Below are 21350 nucleotides of genomic sequence, written 5' to 3' on the forward strand. Positions count from 1 at the left end.
TTTAGTTTATAAATTCTTTGGGACAACAAGAGTTGAAAAAAATCTCTGAAAAGCATCATCTATAGTTATAAGGCTATATATTTATTAATAATTATGTACTTAAAAAGATTTCAAAGAAGTCTTTATCATTTGAGTTATAAAATAGATCATATCAAGGTCTCTCTCACCAATGTCATCGTCTGTTTTGTCTGCAGGTTCTTTTTCAAGGCACTCTCGTACAACATCTCGCCCCAGTAACGGATCTGAAGTTCTGTCAATATCTTCATCTTCTTCTTCTTCATCTTCAGAGTCCACAGGTGCTTCTGGAAGACCTGTTAAATCTACATCTCCCATATCACTTTCTGTAGCCTGTAGAAAAGAAATGATCAGGCAGTAAATTCAATTTCTACACAGGTTTAACAGTTTATGGCCTAAGCTTATAGTCCCAGTCAGTTTATACCACAAAAAAAAAAAAAAAAAGACTGGTATAAATATCTATCTGGTGCCTGTACATGCATATGTTTTTATATTTTATATAAAAAGCATACATAAGAGGACAGAGAAGTATTATTTTCATAAATCAGGGATGACTATATGTGTTGTCACTCATGAATTGTAGTCATCCTTGACTTAGGAAAACAAAAGTAGTATCTTGCACTATACATTCTCTATCTTTGTACATGTACACAATCATTGAAATTTTATATGTTGCTGGTTGAACTCAAATTATCTAAATGATCTATACCACAATTCATACAGTTTAGTTAGTTAGTTAGTATGTACACATTACGCCTCTGATGCTTAGGGCAGTGATGAAGCTCCTCCACTCCTGTCCTTTCTGGCAAGTATTTCAATGGGGCACAGCTGGGGAACCATTGAAAGATCATGCAGTGTAGTTGGAAGATAAAGTGCTGTTAGAAGCCTAGGTAGTATAAGCAGCAAGGAGTTCTGTGGCACCTTATAGACTAACAGACATACTGGAGCATAAGCTTTCGTGGGTGAATTCCCTCTTTGTAAGATGCATGTAGTATTGTTATTGCACAAGTTCAGCTTTGGATACGGGAGTTTAATTTCAGTTGTTCAACTATGCCAGAAGAAGAGCAGGAGACACTGGAAATAGTTTAGTTAGGTTGCAACTTTATTTCTAAATGTCTGGGAGTATCTGGCAGATAAAAGTAAGAATATTCCATAATCATTGTACTTGTACTGGGGGAATGAGGGAGTGAGCTGTTGTCCCCTTTACCCATCATGGTCCCCAGCCAACCTACCACTGGGACCTGGCCATTCCCCATCCCCAAATGAGGGTTGGGGAAGCTATAAAGAAGGGGGGTTGGCTCCCTGCCATACCAATCACAGGAGCCACAAATCCCTCATTTTTGCTCCTTTAAAGACCACGTCCTTTAAGTTCTTTACCAATGCATTTCATCTGATCACTGTATCTCTTCCATACAGAGCACCTGCACTGGAAATCTGCAGCACTGTATACCTTCCCGACAGAGCACCTACACTGGACATTGCAACATCATAGCCTAAGCCCCGTTTTATGTTTGTATGTATGTTAAATAAGCCCCCAGTCTGATGTGGAAAAGGTGAAAAAACCACCTCTTTGGCCTGTCTTGCAGGGAGGGAAAAAGTCCTTCACAGACCCCCAGGAAAGGAGCGATTAGCATAACACCCACAGCAGATCATGACAAAGCTGGTATTTAACTACCACAGTGGGTGGGAGGGTAGGTGCTGCTCCACCTGGTATAGGTAAAAGAGGGCTTTTCTTACCCTGGAGTGGAACTAAATAATCCTGCATCTCTTCTGGTCACCAGTGGGGATTGGAGAAATGGGTGACCAGGGGATATTGACCTGGTCTGAAGCTGCTGCAACAAGCCACTTTGGTTCTCTAGCCTTTAAAGGAGCCACACCCTTTTCCTACAACACAGACAACGCCCCCCACCACTTCATGTGGGGTGAGGTCATTTGGTGTCCATTCAGTTTGCATATATGCCTAATTTCCTCTTTTGTGATATGATTACATCTCATTTTTCCTGATTCTTGCAGTGAGCAACTTCCTCTTTTTCTTCAGTAGTGTCCCTATAGGTGCTCCACTGTAGGTGACTTCACTGCAGTATCCCCCCAGGAAGGGCTGGGACTTGAGAGTGGAGTCTGTTATTACAGAGTACTGAGGAGCAGAAGATGGCATGGGAAGCTGCAAAAGTGTGGGCAGAAGCCCAAAACTCTACAGATTGCTGAGACAGGGACATCTTTAAAGAATGCGACTGAGGTAGAAATTGACCTCATGGAGTGTGTACAGACTCCGGACAAAGGCAGCTGGTTGTGTCCTTGATAACAAAGGTTAATGCAACCTGAAACCCATTTGGATGGTCCTTCAGCTGATATCATGGAGCCTTTGGATTTTTCCATGAGGAAAAGGAAGAGTTTAGAGGACTTCCTAAACTCCCTAGTCCTGTCCAAGTAGAACGCTAGTGCTCTTCTAACAGTTGCCATATCCAGAATTGCCTCCCTGTTGTCACTTTGTGGTTCTGGGAAAAAACAGGAAGATGGATCTGTTGATTCATATAGAAAGTGGAGGTAACTTTATGGAGAAACTTGGGATGCAGCCTCAAAGTTACTTTGTCTTTAAAAAAGAACGTGTATGGAGGGTGTGCCATCAGGGCCACTATTTCTCCTATGTGCCTAGCTGAGGTGATGGCAATTAGAAATGCTGTCTTCATGGACAGGTGTAAAAGAGAGCAAGTTGCCATAGGCTCAAAGGGAGAACTAATCAAAGCCCTGAGAACTTGGTTAAGATCCCAGGCTGTAGAGGGTAGTCTCACATGTGGGAAGAGATTCCCAATGCCCATAAGGAATCTACAGGTCAGCAGATGAGTGAACACTGAGTATCCATCTACCTGAAGTGGAAAGCCATTATGGCCACAAGATGTACCTTAAGGGAGCTGAATGAGAGTTCTGATCTCTTGAGATATAAAATGTAGTCTAAAATCAGAGGGAGGGAAGACAAGGTTGGGACTATGTGCTTAGAATGACACCAAACTTGGAATTGTTTCCATTTTTGTCAGTATGTATGTCAAGCAGTTGACTTTTGGCTATGCAGCAACACATCTTTCACCTCATCAGAGCATTCTGCCTCTAAGTCTTGGAACCAAGAAGGAGCCACGCCTGAAGGTGGAGGACCACAGGTTGGGGTGAAGGATCAAATTTTTGGAAGCCAATTGTTTTTCTATTCTCCATGCAGCATGTTTCTCAGTACTGGTAAACTCATTCACGTTTATATGAGTTACTACAAAAAGTCTGTATGGAATCACATAACTAAAGTTATAGATCAACTCAATACAGTCTCTCAAAGCTAAATCTTGCCTAGAGATTACGTTGCATGCCCAGAAAGTCCAGTCACCTGTTGATATTCTTAAAAGGAATAAGAAATTGTATAATCACTGCCTTTATCTCTTCAAAACTTCACTTACCAAAAACAGACTAGGATTACCAGTTAAGACACCAGTAAACTGGCCCCCACACCACTTGATTAATGCTACAACAGTCTTGTAATGTGTACCATTAGCCAGGACCGGATGCCTACAGGAACAATTTTATTGCAATCAATGGATGCTGAGAAGTCATACGAAACTGAGAGGAAGAGGGTAACATTGGCAATAGAAAACAAAATCATGCAAGCAGATTCCAATTACATAATACAATTTTAGATGCACTATTTTGATAACTACATAAGATCATAGGCAAATGTGTCTACATACTTAATACTACTGAAATCTCAGTCACTTCTGCAAGCTTATTCCTATTTAGAATCATAGAAATGTAGGTCCAGAAGAGACCTCATTTGTAAGTTTAAAAATACAAACCCATATGTTAAAGATGGATCCTCGAGTATGACCCCAAGCCCCCAACTCTGCACAATTACACTTTGCCTACAGATCTCACTGGAAGTCTTGCAGGATGTTCAGAAACACAAATACAGTGTGAATGGCATAGAGCCTAGTGAATTGAGCCCCATCATCAGCTTTGTGGAATTTTCATGAAATGTAGCAAAAGTTTTCATGAGATCTCTCTATAAATGTGAAATGAAAACTGGTGTTTGGACCTTCCCCTGCAGCAACTGACAAACGATTAAAATGTTTGGATTGCAAAGGTCCAGATATGTGCTAGGCACTACCCAAAACAAGGAGAGACATGGCCCCTCCTCTGAAGGACTTACACAAAGCATTGCTTTAGTGCATGAAAGCTAGAGAGTGAAACCAGCTAAAAAGAAAAATGAACCAGTTACCCTGGTTTTCATTGTCCAAGTTGAGAGAAACACAAAAAGAGTTAACACTGAAAAGAATTGTTAACAGTGAGGGTAACTGACCATTGTAACAACTTGCCTGGTGATATGGGGGATTCTCCGATACTTGGAGTCTTTCAATCAAGGCTGGATGTCTTTCTAGAACTACTCTAGCTCAACCAAAAGTTATGTGCTTGAAGCAGGTGAGATTCTGGGGCTGTGCTATGGAGGAGGTCAGACTAGATGATCATAGTGCTCCCTTCGGGCCTTAAATTCTATAAATCTAAAGCATCTATCCAGACCCCTATGCTGAAGCAGGACCAAGTAAACTTAGACCATGCCTGACACATTTGTCCAACCTGTTCTCAAAAACCTCAGTTGATGGGGATTCCACACCCTCCCTTGGAAGCCTGTTCCACATAAATATATAAACTATATTTATAGTTAGAAAACTTTTCCTAATATCTAACTTAAATCTCCCTTGCTGAAGATTACCCTTCATTTCTTTTCCTATCTTCAGCGGAGATGAAGAACAATTGATCACCACCCTCTTTATAACAGCCCTTATCATATTTGAAGACTTATCAGGTCCCTGCTCAGTTGTCTTTTCTCAAGAATAAGCATGCCCAGGTTTTTTAAACTTTCCTCACAGGTCACATTTCTAAATCTTTTATCATTTTGTTGCTTGCCTCTAGACTCTCTCCAATTTGTCATCATCTTTCCTAAACTGTGGTGCCCAGAATTGGAGACACTACTCCAGCTGATGCTTCCCCAGTGTCAAGCACAGCAGGACAATTACCTTGTGTGTCTTTCATATGACACTCCTGTTAATACACACCAGAATGATATTAGCCTTTTTAGCAAGTGCATCACATTGCTGACTTGATCAATTTGTGATCCACTATGAACTCCAGATCCTTTTCAACAGTACTATCACCTAGGCATTTATTCCCCATTTTGTAGTTGTACATTCGCTTTTTCCTTCCCAAGTGAAGTACTTTGCACTTGTCTTTACTGCATTTCATATTGTTTATTTCGTACCAATTCTCCAATTTGTCAAGATTGCTTTGAATTCTAATCCTGTCCTCCAAAGCACTTGGTGTTTCAATGGAGATTATATATCATTTGCATTACGAAACTGAAGTGTTAAAAAAGTGAAATTCCTTTTTCTATTACTGGTGCTTGAGCTATATTTGTAATAATCCTGTGGCTTTATGGCAGATCAAATCAATCGAGCCAAGTACTGAAAAAGTAAAATTTCATTTCTTAGAAAAAACAAACAAAAAACAACCACCGCAGAGCAGAAAAATGCTTTAATTTGCCACAATGAGGAACAAAGTAAAGAATTTTGGGCTCCAAAGCTCTCAGTGACTATTCAATATATTTCCATTTTAAGACTATCTTCAGACAAGTTTTGTTGTAATAATTGAATCTAGAACCCGAAAGAGAGACTTTAGTGTTGGGGAGCTAAAGTAAAGTTAGGGGAGTTAAAGTAAAGTTAAATATAAACTTAACAAAATTAGATGAACAGAACATTAAGCAACCCACACAAAGCAATGACAACCTGACTGAATTCAGTCAGAGTACCCAAGATATTATGTTTCATATTGTTTTCTGTTAGAGGCCTAAATAAAGGTGGTTAATTTTACACACATTGTGTGATTCTTTACAACTAAAATGGAATAATCTAACATAAGGCTAGCACTAGGAAGCTGCACATATCCATATTCTTAATTCACACATGGTGAATTCACCTCCCTGCCACACACACACCTGGTCAGCAGTATCCGCTACATGTTGTGGACCTTCTCAGAGAATCCAAGGTCTTTGCCCATCTCATGTTACAAGAGAATTAACACTCTGCTAAATTATTATATGTATTAAAGCAATGAACCTGGTGGAGCACTGTGCTAGGGACTGTCCAAACACAAAGCAAAAAATAGTCCCTTCCTCCAAGAGTTTGCAATCTAAATAGACAAGACAGACAAAGGGTTGAAGGGCACAGAGGTGAAGTGACTTCCCCAGATTCACACAGCAGTGGCAGAAGTGGGAGTCAAACCAGTCTCCCAAGCCCCAGTCTACTGCTCTATCCACTCAATCACACTGCCTGGAAAGTATTTATCAAAAGTAACATTCTGGTAAGGTAAGTACAAGACTATGGGTATGTAAGCTGAATACAGAGTGAAATCCAAACGCTAATGAAAAAATACCAGTGGGATACGTTCCTAAGTAAATCTTCAAGACTAAGTTCTCCATCATGTTGTGTCTAAACAGAGAAGCAAACTGAATATTGGTGAAGAATTGGTCTTCCTCAATCCAAAAGCCTACCAGGGAGGTAGGCATTGAGAAAGAGAGAGAGATAATATAATCCTGCACTTTAATTGTCCCTAACAGTAAATTACAATATTGACGATAAGGACAATGACTACTACATTATGTCTAACTGCTTGACTTCTAGACTCTGCTCAGGAACCTGGAACAAGTAACATAACTAAACTCTTGCGTTATTTCATTGTGCCACAACTGTTGCAGATCTGTGTTTCATTGGTACAAATAAATAAGACTATTGCAAATCTCCTTGTTGATCAGATAATACAAGTATGCAGATAAGGGAAGAAATCATCTTCATAGACTTATTAATTCCCTTTTTTCAAGCTGGAGCTTCATCCAGTTACGATCCTTGACTAAACTAGAGTGGTAAATGGTTAGGAAAGGTCTAGGATTAAAGTCAAAAACACAAAATCATCAAAAATTATAAAGATCATACACTGCACTGCCCTTGAAAGACTGTGTGGTAGGAATACTTTTTATGTTTTGGAAGAGAGAACATGGATTTACATTACAAGGAATAATTTTGATTGATTACATCACAATCAGTTGCAATATCTTCTTATTCCTAGAACGAAGCATTGTGGTGAGCAATATCAACGTATTACATTAAATGCTAAACTCTTAATATAAATATTAGGGCTGTCAAGCAATTAAAAAAAATTATTGTGCCATTAATCACACTGTTAAACAATAATGGATTACCATTAATTTAAATATTTTGGGATGTTTTTTCTACATTTTCAAATATATGGATTTCAATTACAACACGGAATACAAAGTGTACAGTGCTCACTTTATATTTATTTTTGATTACAAGTATTTGCAGTGTAACAAAACAAAAGAAATAGTATTTTTTCAATTCCCCTAACACAAGTACTGTAGTGCAATCTCTTTATCATGAAGGTTGAACTTACAAACATAGAATTATGTACAAAAAAACTGCATTCCATTCAAAAATAAAACAAACAATGTAAAATTTTAGAGCCTGCAAGTCCACTCAGTCCTACTTCATGTTCAGCCAATCGCTCAGACAAACAAGTTTGTTTACATTTGCAGGAGATAATGCTGCCCGCTTCTTGTTTACAATGTCACCTGAAAGTGAGAAAGTGGTACTGCTGCAGCCGGCGTCACAAGATATTTACGTGCCACATGCGCTAAAGATTCATATGTCCCTTCATGCTTCAACCACCATTCCAGGGGACATGCGTCCATGCTGATGACGGGTTCTGCTCAATAACAATCCAAAGCAGTGCGGACGGACGCATGTTCATTTTCATTATCCGAGTCAGATGCCACCAGCAAAAGGCTGATTTTCTTTTTTGGTGGTTTGGGTTCTGTAGTTTCTGCATCTGAGTGTTGCTCTTTTAAGACTTCTGAAAGCATGTCCACACCTCGTCCCTCTCAGATTTTGGAAGGTCCTTAAAATTCTTAAATTTTGGGTCAAGTGCTGTAGCTATTTAGATTTAGATTTAGAAATCTCACATTGGTACCTTCTTTGCATTTTGTCAAATCTACAGTGAAAATGTTCTTAAAATGAACATGTGCTGGGTCACCATCCAAGACTGCTAAAACATGAAATATATGGCAGAATGTGGGTAAAACAGAGCAGGGGACATACAATTCTCCCCTAAGGAGTTCAGTCACAAATTTAATTGACACATTTTTTTAAACGAGTGTCATCAGCATGGAAGCATATCCTCTGGAATGGTGGCTGAAACATGAGGGGGCATACGAATGTTTAGCATATCTGACATGTAAATACCTTGCAATGTAGGCTACAAAAGTGCCATGCAAATGCCTGTTCTCACTTTCTGGTGACATTGTAAATAAGAAGATGGCAGCATTATCTTCTATAAATGTAAACAAACTTGTTTGTCTTAATTATTGGCTGAACAAAAAGTAGGACTGAATGTGGGCTCTGAAGTTTTACATTGTTTTGTTTTTTAGGGCAGTTATGAAACAAAAAAAACACATTTGTAAGTTGTATTTTCAAAACAGAGTGAAATACAGTACCTGTACTAGGTGAATTGAAAAATACTATTTCTTTTGTTTATCATTTTTACAATGCAAATATTTGTAATCAAAAATAATGTACCATTTGATTTCACAGAATACACACAGAATACCATATATATGAAAATGTAGAAAAACATCCAAAATATTTAATAAATTTCAATTGGTATTCTGTTGTTTAACAGTGCGATTAATCATGATTTTTTTAATCGTGATTAATTTTTTTTAATTACGCAAGTTAACTGCGATTGACAGCCCTAATAAATATTAAGACTTTTATATGTCATTTTAAAAGAAAATTAAATTGCTCAAGTATTTATCCATCAAAACCAAGAAATAAAGCTTGAATCATCCACTTAACATAAATATCCTATTTGGGCCAGGCTATCAGAAAGGGTTAAATCCACTTCATATTACATCACTTTACTAGCTTATGTAGCTCACATTAACTCAGAGGTGGGCAAACTTTTTGGCCCGAGGGCCAAATCTGGATATGGAAAATTATGGGGTGGGGCTGAAGATGAGAAGCTGGGGGTGCAGGAGGTTGCTCCGGGTTGGAACCAAGGGGTTCGGAGGGCAGGAGGGGGACCAGGGCTGGGGCAGGAGCACAGGAGGGGTTCAGGGTGCAGGTTTTGGGTGGCACTTACCTCAAGCAGCTCCTGAAGGCAGCGGCATGTCCCTCCTCCAACTCCTAAACACAGGGGCAGCCAGGCGGCTCTGCGTGCCACCCCATCCCCAGGCACCGCCCCTGCAGCTCCCATTTGCCATGGTTCCAGGCCAATGGGAGCTGCGGGGGTGGCACTTGGGGCAGGAGCAGCGTGTGGAGCTCACTGGCTGCCCCTATGCATAGAAGCCGGAGGGAGGACAGTCTGCTGCTTTCAGGAGCCGCGCAGCACCACGGCACATGCAGAGAGGGAGGTAAACCCCCAACCCCGCTCCCTGGCTTGAGCGCCTGAGCAAGGAAAGCCCCGGACCCTGCTCCCCGGCGGGACCCTGAGGGATGGATTAAAACGTTTGAAGGGCTGGATGCGGCCCCAGGGCCGTAGTTTGCCCACTCCTGCATTAACTGCTTTGGAATTAAGCTCAAGTGCAAACTGTGTTTGGAAAGAGTCTCAGCAGCACAGTACCTTATTCAATGATTTCCAGCCCTTCTACAGCTAAATAGCCTGAATTTTTATTGTGTTTTTCAATCATAGCAATACAGATTGTGGACCTCACTTCCCAGTTTGACAAGCTCAAGCTAAAATACTAAAGCTTAAGCATATATGCATAATAAGGGGAGGAGGGTTGTTTGTTTGGTTCGTTTTTTTCTGATTTACGTGACAATCAGCCAATCAAAGACATGTAACCCTTCTTTCTAGAAGCAAAAGAAAGAAGTGCTAGTTTGTATCCAGCCACTTCAGGAATGCATAAGGGGAAGGGACAAGAAACAATCACCTCCCAGACCTCTGAGCAATACAGATATGACAACAGCTCATGCAGGCCCAGTCTGAAACTGCCCTAGCAAGTCACTCTGGCTCTCTTGGGTGACATGTTTTCCTATAAGCCAGACAATGGCCCCCCACCACTTAATGTGCGGTGAGGTCATTCCCCAAGGGTAAAAGTGAACTTTCTTTTATTATGCCCTAGTCTACTATGCCCGAGAACAAATAATTACCTGTGAAATAATAGATGGTTCTTAAACTGGGTCCCAAGGACCATTTGCAGATGGCCCACAAAGTGTTCACAGGTTACATAGTGATGGGAGAAAACCTGGGGGCTTTGGACAGCACACATTGAGCTATTTGTAGAAACAGCTGTTCCTGCTGCCAAGAATGATATCAGAGCTGTTTCTACTGTCCATTACTACTTACACTGTCAACTTCAAAATTCCTTGATTAATTGTTAAATACACTGATTTATTTATTTTTCAATTAACAGAATGTGTGCCGGTTGCATAGCTTTGAGCACATTTACATGATATATATGCAATTATTTAATTTCTGAGTGGCAATAATGAGTCAAAATCCCTTGATAACCAGCAGAATGCAATCACAGACTCAGCTCCACAAAACCATTACACAAATAAGGACTTGCAGGATGAGGGTTGGAGGGGCAGAGAACCCTATTAACAAACTAGTATTTACCTGAGGGGGGGGAAGCCCGAGTAAAACGATGGGCATTACACACCATGTCTGGAAGGTCAAACTAGTTCCAACAGACAGCAAACTTTAGTTTTCAGTTTTCAATTTTACATAATACAAACACAACCCTGTAATTACACATATTTATATACAAAATGTACAAACAAGGCGACAAAATTGCATTTGCAAAAAGCTATGCCCTTCGGATTGACCTATGTTGTAGATCTGAAAGACTCTTAAGAGCTAAACTGTTTAGTACTTTAAACAGACTTAATATTTACTCCTTAAGAAAATAAAACGCATCAGTATCACAAACCAGCACCAAAATAAAAATAGCAACTTAATCTACTCTATGAATGATTTAACATTTCATTTCATATTAAGTAGAACTACTGTAAGAGCAAAGAACAGACAGCCAAACAATTCTAAGCACATGTCAATTACGAAAAGGTCAGCAGTTGTCACCTTGTTTACTATTGTGGATGAACATTAATTATTAACCAACACTAGATCAATAATAAGAACAGTCTCCAAGTCCAAACTGCACATAAATTAGTTGAAGGGACATATTTATTTATTTATTTATTTAACAAAAGCTAACCTATTCCAGGGAAATAGTCTAAGAGGAATAAAGAAATGGCCATGCAGACAATCTCCTTAATTCACAATCGTAGTACGGAATAGTGTGCCTTCCTTTAGGCCTGATTTTTTTTTTTAAATTCACACTTAAATCCTCATAAAACATATAGGCATCATCAGTATGTCGCAATAAACTTTTGAAATTTTAACTCTTATAAAGCATTTAAGTTACAAAGGAAACCTAATATTATTAAAACAAAATATATTTCAGGGGCATGTAGAGCTATTTAGGACCAGTTTCATCTATCTGAAAATTGTTAGCATATAATGATGTGTTCCAGTCTCCAAATTCGCCAAAAGGAAAAGAACACAGCTTCAGTCACTACCACAGCAGAGATATTTAAAGTTTAAATGAAAACGAGAGGTATGTCAACTCAGCAGGCAACGAGAAAGCAACATAGGTAGCACAAGTTAACAACCAGCTCTATTCTCTGAAATGCTGACAGTATTCCTGGCAAGAAGTGAAGTATTACACCAAAGCTGTGATCTTGTGGTCCTCAAGAACCAAGGTAAAACCCAATAATTTTTTTAACTATTAAGAAGTTATAAACTATGGATAGTAAAATTATAGAAATGTAACACTATAAGTACCTGACATTTTTTTCAAAGGGAAGCTAAATTAAGATTGATAGTATGTATGTATGGCAAAACTAAATGGATAGCAGGAAGGTAAATCAAGATTTGACAATCAATAATAGTGTGGCAGCCAACAAAGGCATTGCAAGATCTTACAACTGATACATAAAACTGTTATTAAACTAGGAACAAGACCCTTTTACTCAAAGGCGATAGGGATCAGCTAGGTGTCCTTGAGGAAGTCATTATATTCATGATTATTTAACTTCCCCTGTTTCTATCTAAACTGCAACATTTTGCAAAAAACACTCCAGTGCACTTACAGTAATGGGTGCAAGGTAAGTTTTAAGATAAAACTTAAAAACTGCCACTTCATGCAAAATAAATACATTTCAATTAATAGTTTTGAATTAAATTAACGATGTATTTTCCTGATCTTAAAAACAGCATGCTGCAATCTGTTGACCAACATAGTTTCTGTAGCACTCCAAGCAAGTCAGAACTTATAGATTCATGAATAGCTATAGATGCAAAGGGCAAGCTCCTTGATTCTTCTTAAGCTCCCTTTGTGCTGCTTCAGCAGCTCTAAACAGACTTAAGGTTTGTCTTCACTACCGTAAAGGTAAGTCGACCTAAGTTATGCTATAGCTGGAATCGACGTAGCTTAGGTCGATTTACCACGGTGTCTTCACTGCGTTGTGTCCACTCCCGTCAATCTACATTATTCTTCTTGGAGAGGTGGAGTACCGGAGTCGACCGGAGTCTGTCATCGATTTAGCGGGTCTTCACTAGACCTGCTAAATCGACACCCGCTGCATTGATTGCGGTCATAAATATAAAGGGAAAGGGTAAACATCTTTAAAATCCCTCCTGGCCAGATGAAAAACCCTTTCACCTGTAAAGGGTTAAGAAGCTAGGATAACCTCGCTGCCACATGACCACAATGAGCAATGAGGAGACAAGATACTTTCAAAGCTGGGGGGAGGGAATAAAGGGTCTGGATCTGTCTGTGTGATGCTTTTGCCGGGGACAGAACAGGAATGGAGTCTTAGAACTTAGCTAGTAATCTAGCTAGATATGCGTTAGATTCTGTTTTGTTTAAATGGCTGAGAAAATAAGCTGTGCTGAATGGAATGGATATTCCTGTTTTTGTGTCTTTTTGTAACTTAAGGTTTTGCCTTTTTGCCTCTATGTTTTGAATCTGATTACCCTGTAAGATATTTACCATCCTGATTTTACAGAGGTGATTCTTTTACTTTTTCTTCAATTAAAATTCTTCTTTTAAGAACCTGATTGCTTTTTCATTGTTCTTAAGATCCAAGAGTTTGGGTCTGTGTTCACCTATACAAATTGGTGAGGATTTTTATCAAGCCTTCCCCAGGAAAGGGGGTGTAGGGTTTGGGGAGGATTTTGGGGGGAAAAGACGTTTCCAAGCAGGCTCTTTCCTTGTTATATATTTGTTAGACGCTTGGTGGTGGCAGCAATAAAGTTCAAGGGCAAAAGGTAAAATAGTTTGTACCTTGGGGAAGTTCTAACCTACGCTGGTAAAAATAAGCTTAGGGGGTTTTCATGCAGGTCCCCACATCTGTATCCTACAGTTCAGAGTGGGGAAGGAACCTTGACAATTGCAGCAGCATCAATCTCCCCAGTAGTAAAGTTACCGAAAGAGGGTAACTGATGATTCCTGTAGTGTGGGGGTGGTTCGAGGGTGGGCTGGGGACAGGCAGGGTGTGTGTCAGGGATAGGAATAGGCAGAGTTGGAGCACAACGTGCTCCAGTGATCCTTCTTGGCAGATCAGCTCCTTGAAGGCTATTACCTGCCAGTGTGTGTAAGTGCAGCCCTGAGATGACTCAAACTTGGGCCAGTTCAACATCTAGCAGGTCCCAGAATTTGGGGAAGATTGGGGAAGGAGGAAGTACCATAAACAATGCTTACCTCCTCAAGCGCAGTATTTTGCTCCAGATTTAACCCTATCTCTTTATCTAGAGAGAAATATTCTAATACTCTAGGAGACATTCATACAATGTTGCTGGTTTTGTTTTCATGTTCTGTTAGAATAAAATATTCACTGCACTGATTAAACAAAACTACAATAGTGAAGTCTGAGATTACAGCAAAAGTAATGAATAATTAATTAGTAATTTTTAAAACAAAGTCAAGGTGTTTGAGTGAACTACCCTGTGGCTGTGTGAACTCTTCCCTGCACAAATGGAAAGCTGCTTGTGAACTGTACCCTGAAGTTTCTTCCACAGGTATTGGAAATTAGTTGAGCCATACTTGTTCGCTTGGAGGATCAAACGGGTTAGGTTTGAGATTAAATGTGATTATTTCACACAGCTCTGCTTATCTCTTTGCTAGGGAAGCATTACAAGAAATGAAGCACTGAGTTTTATCCATAAGAGAAAGAAAATATCTGGCTTAAAGTTCACCATCTGATGGGTCTTATTGCTACTTTGAAACCATTTATACATATAAAATGAGAACACAGTCAGCTGTGGTCATTCACTTGATGTTATAGACACAGGCACAACACCATGGACAGTCAGTTTGAAAGCTCTGTCTACATTTGTTGTTCTAGCAATGATGGGGGAAAAGTCTTGATTACTCATTTTCATTTGCTTGTGAAATCAATTAAGGGTTTAATGCTATATAGTCAGAGAACTTCTCATAGCAATAATTTTCTACTGATCTAGAACAGGGGAGTGTTTTTTTTCCTGTTTAACACCCTGGCGAGAGAAACAACTGGCACAAGCGAAACTCCTTTTCAACACTATAGCATGGAGAAATCTAAACCATGTTAATAAAACTTGCAAAAGAGGTCACAAAACTTTCCACTGTTCTCAATCTCCACTTCTTATCCTCTCCTGACCTCTACGTCTGTCATTAGCATCACACCAACCATCGGAAAGAAATGAAAAACATTCCATAAACAAATTTAAGGTTCTATTAATTTAAATGTTTCATTTCAAGCTTAGGTCACCTTAATCAAACTTTGTATGTTCAAAACACTATTCTTCTTTCGCTGATGTTAGTTTTGTTACTGAACTTAAAAATGTTACCTCTAGTACACATGGAAAAAGTTTAGTATTCACAAGAAACTGAACTGATTGCCAAAGCCCAACATTATTTTACCAAATATTTTCAGAGTACAAGTTTGTTAAAATAAATTGTTTTCTTCATAGTCGCTCAACCAATACAGTATCTTCATATTTTGTATTTATTGTTTTTAAAAGAAACCCCTAGAACTCCCTAACTTAAACTGGTTACCATCTTTGCATGATAACTATTAAACTACTGCCAACATTTTCAATAATGAAAACAAGAGATTCTTTAAAATGTCAAAAAGAAAAGGAGTACTTGTGGCACCTTAGAGACTAACAAATTTATTTGAGCATAAGCTTTCGTGAGCTACAGCTCACTTCATCGGATGCATTTGGTGAGCTGTAGCTCACGAAAGCTTATGCTCAAATAAATTTGTTAGTCTCTAAGGTGCCACAAGTACTCCTTTTCTTTTTGCGAATACAGACTAACACGGCTGCTACTCTGAAACCTTTATAATGTGAAGACACTATCCCATACTATATGAGCATTGTGCACAGATGGATGCATTACACAATATTATGAAATGCTACACCATGGAAATATTATGCAATATTATATTCATACATCAGTAGAATTTTATAAAAACAGTGAAAATATTTTTATGGGTTTATAAATTTAAGTTGGAATGATCAAACTGCCTACAATCTCTGCAAAGAGAACCAGAATCTCTTGATAGACATTTCTATGTTTATAATACTTACAAGAAACTGGCAAACTAAAAATACGTATGAAAAGAAGATGTGAACGTATCTGATACAAATTAAAATAAAACCCAAATGCGGACATTTTGTTTTCTGCTCACTCTCACCCTTTGTAGGTTGCTTGTCTTCCTAGACTGTAAGGCCCAGAACCTCAAAAGTATTTAGGCCCCTAACTCCCAGTGAAATCAATGGGAGTTAGGTGCCTAAAAAAATCTTTCAGGATCTAGGCCTAAGTGCTTTGGGGACAGGACTGTGTCATCCTATATAGGTGCACAGTGCTACAGTTAATACATTGTGGGATCCACCACAGCACAGAAAAACAAAAATAATGATTCCAATCATCCTTACCTGTAGGTTAAACCCACAGGAGGGAGAAAAATAGTTCTATGACGGGATGGAATATACTCCCAGTAGATAATTCACATGGTACATATCCAAAATGTCAGACCCTTAAGGGAATTACAAGAGGCCTAGGCCTCCAAACCACCATGACCTCCAGCAGTGTAGGCTCTCAGGATAGGACAATACAGACTAAGAATATATTATCTTGTCTGAAGTATCTCTGTAGGGACAGAAGATGATGTGACACTACTCTGGCCTGCCTATTCCAGCCTGCAAGGTTCCTGGATTCAGATGCCTTCTCTAGGGTCTGGAGTGGGTGGAATGGTGTCACAAAGGATCACTTTCATACAGGAAGGGTGATCTCTACAGAGAGAGCCTCCACTCTGCTTGGATCTGACAGGATAATCTGGACTGATTAATAAAATAATAAATTAATATACAAAAATAGTTTCCATACTAATGCTTTAGCTGAGTATGCTACTCAATTATTAATTCCTGTATTATTCTAACATACAACTTTTTATTTATCAAATAGATTCTTTCAGAAAATTTTCATAACTTAGATGATATATGTTAATCTACAAACTAGGGCTGTCAAGCGATTAAAAAAATTGTGATTAATTGTGCTGTTAATAATAGAATACCATTTAGATAAATATTTTTGGATGTTTTCCACATTTTCAAATATATTGGTTTCAATTACAACACGGAATACAAAGTGTACTCACTTTATTTTTTATTACAAATATTTGCATTTTAAAAAGAAACAGTATTTCAATTCACTTAATAAAAGTACTGTAGTGCAATCTCTGTCATTAAAGTGGAACTTGCAAATGTAGAATTATGTACAAGAAATAACTGCATTCAAAAATAAAACAATGTAAAACTTTAGAGCCTACAGGTCCACTCAGTCCTACTTCATGTTCAGCCAATCGCTCAGACAAACAAGTTTGTTTACATTTGCAGGAGATAATGCTGCCCGCTTCTTGTTTACAATGTCACCTGAAAGTGAGAACAGGCGCTCACATGGTACTGTTTCAACTGGTATTGCAAGATATTTATGTTCCAGATGCGCTAAAGATTCATATGTCCCTTCATGCTTCAACCACAATTCCAGGGGACATGCGTCCATGCTGATGATGGGTTCTGCTCAATAACAATCCAAAGCAGTGTGGACTGACGCATGTTCATTTTCATTATGAGTCAGATGCCACCAGCAGAAGGTTGATTTTCTTTTTTGGTGGTTCGGGTTCTGTAGTTTCTGCATCTGAGTGTTGCTCTTTTAAGACTTCTGAAAGCATGTCCACACCTCGTCCCTCTCAGATTTTGGAAGGCACTTCAGATTCTTAAACCTCGGGTCAAGTGTTGTAGCTATCTTTAGCAATCTCACATTGGTACCTTTTTTGCGTTTTGTCGAATCTGCAGTGAAAGTGTGTCCTCTGGAATGGTGCTGAAGCATGAAGGGGCATACGAATGTTTAGCATCTGACATGTAAATACCTTGCAATGCCGTCTACAAAAGTGCCATGCGAATGTCTGTTCTCACTTTCAGGTGCATTGTAAATCAGAAGCGGGCAACATTATCTCCTGTAAATGTAAAAAAACTTATTTGTCTTAGTGATGGGCTGCACACGAAGTAGGATTAAGTGGCCTTGTAGGTTCTAAAGTTTTACATTTGTTTTAGAGTACAGTTCTGTAACAAAAAAAAATTCTAGATTTGTAAGTTGCGCTTTAACGACAAAGAGATTGCACTACAGTACTTGTATGAGGTGAACTGAAAAATAGTATTTCTTTTTTTTTAATCATTTTCACAGTGCAAATATTTGTAATAAGAAGAATATAAAGTGAGCACTGTAAACTTTGTATTCTATGTTGTAATTGAAATCAATATATTTGAAAATGTAGAAAAACTTCCAAAATATTTAATAAATGTCAATTGGTATTCTATTGTTTAACAGTGTGATTAAAACTGCAATTAATCGTGATTAATTTTTTTAATCGTGATTAATTTTTTTGAGTTAATCATGCGAGTTAATTGCAGCCCTACTACAAACATGACATTTCAAATTTATTTCTGTTGATAATTTTCTTAACAGAGTAAATGCATGTGATGTATATAGAGAAACCTGTAATGATTTTATAATACTATTTCTTGGCTTGATTATTGGGATGGTGCTTTCTGTACGAATATTTTTGTTTAAGTGCTTCTCACTAGGGGGATGTGCAAGGAGGAGAAGATGGAACTAGAGTGTCACCTATCAACTTCCAAACATGGATGTCTGAAACCCAGTCAGACCTGCAAGCTAAGCTGATGTTACACACAAGGTACTATAGTCCGATCCCAGGGTAAGAGTGGAAGAATCATGTGATTCCAGCCTGAGACGGTGACGGCAAAAAGCTCAAGACCTTGGGGACAGAAGTGCAGCTAGCCCCATAACTGTGACACCACACAAACAGCTTCAATTGACAAAAGATGGTGACTCACCTTTGTAACTGTTGTTCTTCGAGATGTGTTGCTCATATCCATTCCAATTAGGTGTGCGCACGCCACTTGCATGATTGTCGGAGAATTTTTACCCTAGCAACACCCAATGGTTCGGCACCTTCATGGCGCTGGATATATACTCCAGCTGACCCAGTGCCTCCTCAGTTTCTTCTTGCCGGCTGCTCCGACAGAGGGGAAGGAGGGCGGGTTTGGAACGGATATGAGCAACACATCTCGAAGAACAACAACTACAAAGGTGAGTAACTGTCTTTTCTTTTTCGAGTGCTTGCTCATATCAATTCCAATTAGGTAACTCCCAAGTCTTACCTAGGCAGTGGGGTTGGAGTGAGATGTCGCTGAGTGTAGCGCTGCTGAACCAAACGCAGCATCGTCTCTGGACTGCTGGACTATTGCATAGTGAGAGGCAAAAGTATGCACTGAAGACCAAGTGGCTGCTCTACAGATCTCCTGTATCAGAACCTGTGCCAGGAAAGCAGCTGATGAGGCTTGAGCCCTTGTAGAACGGGCGTTGAGGGGCTTGGCCGGGACACCAGCCAGGTCGTAGCAAGTATGGATACAGGAAGTGATCAAAGAGGAGATGAGCTGTGAGGAGACCGGGAGGCCTTTCATCCAGTCGGCCACTGCAACAAAGAGCTGGGTCGTCTTTCTGAACGGCCTCATATGCTCAATATAGAAGGAGAGGGTCCTACGAACGTCGAGGGAGTGTAGCTGTTGCTCTCGCCGAGTAGCATGCGGCTTTGGGTAGAAGACTGGGAGGAAAATGTCCTCGTTGATGTGGAAAATTGATACCACCTTGGAAAGGAAGGCAGGGTGAGGGTATAGTTGCACCTGGTCTTTGTGGAAGACCATGTACGGTGGTTCCAAAGAGAGAGCTCTGATCTCAGATACATGCCTTGCTGAAGTGATAGCCACAAGGAAGGCTGTCTTCCAAGAGAGGTACAGAAGTGAGCATGTGGCCATTGGCTAGAACGGGGCGACGATAAGTCTGTAAAGACCAGGTTAACATTCCACGTGGGAACCGGTTGCCGCACCTGCGAGTAGAGACGGTCCAGACCTTTAAGAAATCTACCAACCATAGGGTTGGAGAAGACCGAGCAACTATGTTCTCCTTGGTGGAAAGCCGAAATGGCTGCCAGGTGCACCCTAATAGATGATATAGCCAGACCTTGTTGTTTTAAGGACAGGAGGTAGTCTAGGATGATAGACACCAATGCCTGCAGGGGGTTGCGTGCCATTTTGAGCACACCAGCAGGAGAAATGCTTCCATTTGGCCAGGTAAGTGGCACGAGTGGAGGGTTTTCGGCTACCTAGCGGTACCTGCTGCACCAAGTGGGAGCAGAGGAGCTCTGACTGAGTTAGCCATGCAGCATCCACGCCGTGAGATGGAGTGATTGCAGGTCGGGATGACAGAGGCGGCCGTCGTCTTGTGAGATCAGGTCTGGCCAAAGCAGGAGTGGAATTGGCACATCTACCAATAACTCCAGTAGCGTGGTGCACCAGTGTTGCTTGGGCTACGCTGGGGCGACCAGAATCAGCTATGCTCTGTCCCTGCACAACTTGAGCAGGACCTTGTGGACTAACGGGAATGGAGGGAAGGCATAGAACAGTTGTCCCTTGCACAGGAGCAGGAAGGCGTCTGATAGAGAGCCTGGGGAGCTCCCCTGGAGAGAGCAGAATATTTGGCACTTCTGATTGCTGTGTGACCCAACTTTATATACACAACTACAACTACACTACACTAACTATAGAACTATACATACTGCGGAAAAGAGAAAATGCTAGGGAAAGTGGAGAACAGCAAAGCCGCGCTCCACAATTCCAACGACTGTCACAGGCCATAAGAAGGAATTGAGGGGGGCGCTGGGTCAGCTGGGGTATATATCCAGCGCTATGAGGGAGCCACTTCAGGGGTCTCCACAGCTGACCCACCGGGTGTTGCTAGGGTAAAAATTCTCTGATGATCGTGCATGTGGTGCGCGCACACCTAATTGGAATAGATATGAGCAAGCACTCGAAGAACACATGATTATTGGTCAAAATACGTACGAGTATATAGATTAATCCATAATGTAATGCTTGGAGCTTATTCACCATTCATGCCAAGCAATACTGGAACCCTTATATTCTACTACTGAAAATGACTTCATTTTGTCTAGTATGGAGCTGGTAATTTAGTCTCAATATATCATTCACATAGAATAAATATTAAGATTCACTCTTGAGGAATGTGTTTAATTTACATAAGATAATGCATCTGATGAAGTTCAGTCACATTGCAGAAGGAAAGGACAAGACTCTAAAAGGTCACATAAAAGTGACCTGAAAATGAGGAAGAATGGAGAGGGAGTGCTCGTGCTGCATCATCATGATGTAGAAAGAAAACATGAACATCTCCTCCGACACAAATTGCAAACACTTTTTCCTGTTTGTTTGTTTTTTAAACTGTAAATTCAGGTCCACTCATTTTCTCCCTGAAGACTATCGATCTCTGAAGAACAAATACATCGATATTTCGAGTACCAAGCAAATGAACCATGATTAAATTAAAGTAAAAGTTATTTTTATTCATACTGTCTAAACATGCTTTTCTTGCTTGATTCTATTAATGTGAATTAATCCAAAAGCTTAAAAAAAGATAGAAGAAAATATCTCTTCTCTAAAGACTAAACACTCCTGCCTCTTTGATCAAGTGCCAACAAAGTTTCCAATGCACTTCCTCTGGTCCTTCAAAAAGAATTCAAGGAAAAAACAGG

General features: G+C 39.8%; 1 protein-coding gene across 16 annotated transcripts in view; it reads right to left on the reverse strand.

Moving 5' to 3' along the window:
• RAPGEF6 (Rap guanine nucleotide exchange factor 6) overlaps positions 1 to 21350 on the reverse strand; it is a 247086-nt gene that overhangs the window by 66204 nt on the left and 159532 nt on the right. For all 16 annotated transcript variants that reach the window (XM_043491153.1, XM_043491154.1, XM_038413806.2 and 13 more), the window contains one exon: positions 168 to 348. In XM_043491153.1, the coding sequence (XP_043347088.1) occupies positions 168 to 348 (181 nt within the window). The remainder of the gene's footprint in view (positions 1 to 167; positions 349 to 21350) is intronic.

This window comes from Dermochelys coriacea, chromosome 8 (genome assembly GCF_009764565.3).
Source record: "Dermochelys coriacea isolate rDerCor1 chromosome 8, rDerCor1.pri.v4, whole genome shotgun sequence".
NCBI classification, from domain to species: Eukaryota; Metazoa; Chordata; order Testudines; family Dermochelyidae; genus Dermochelys; species Dermochelys coriacea.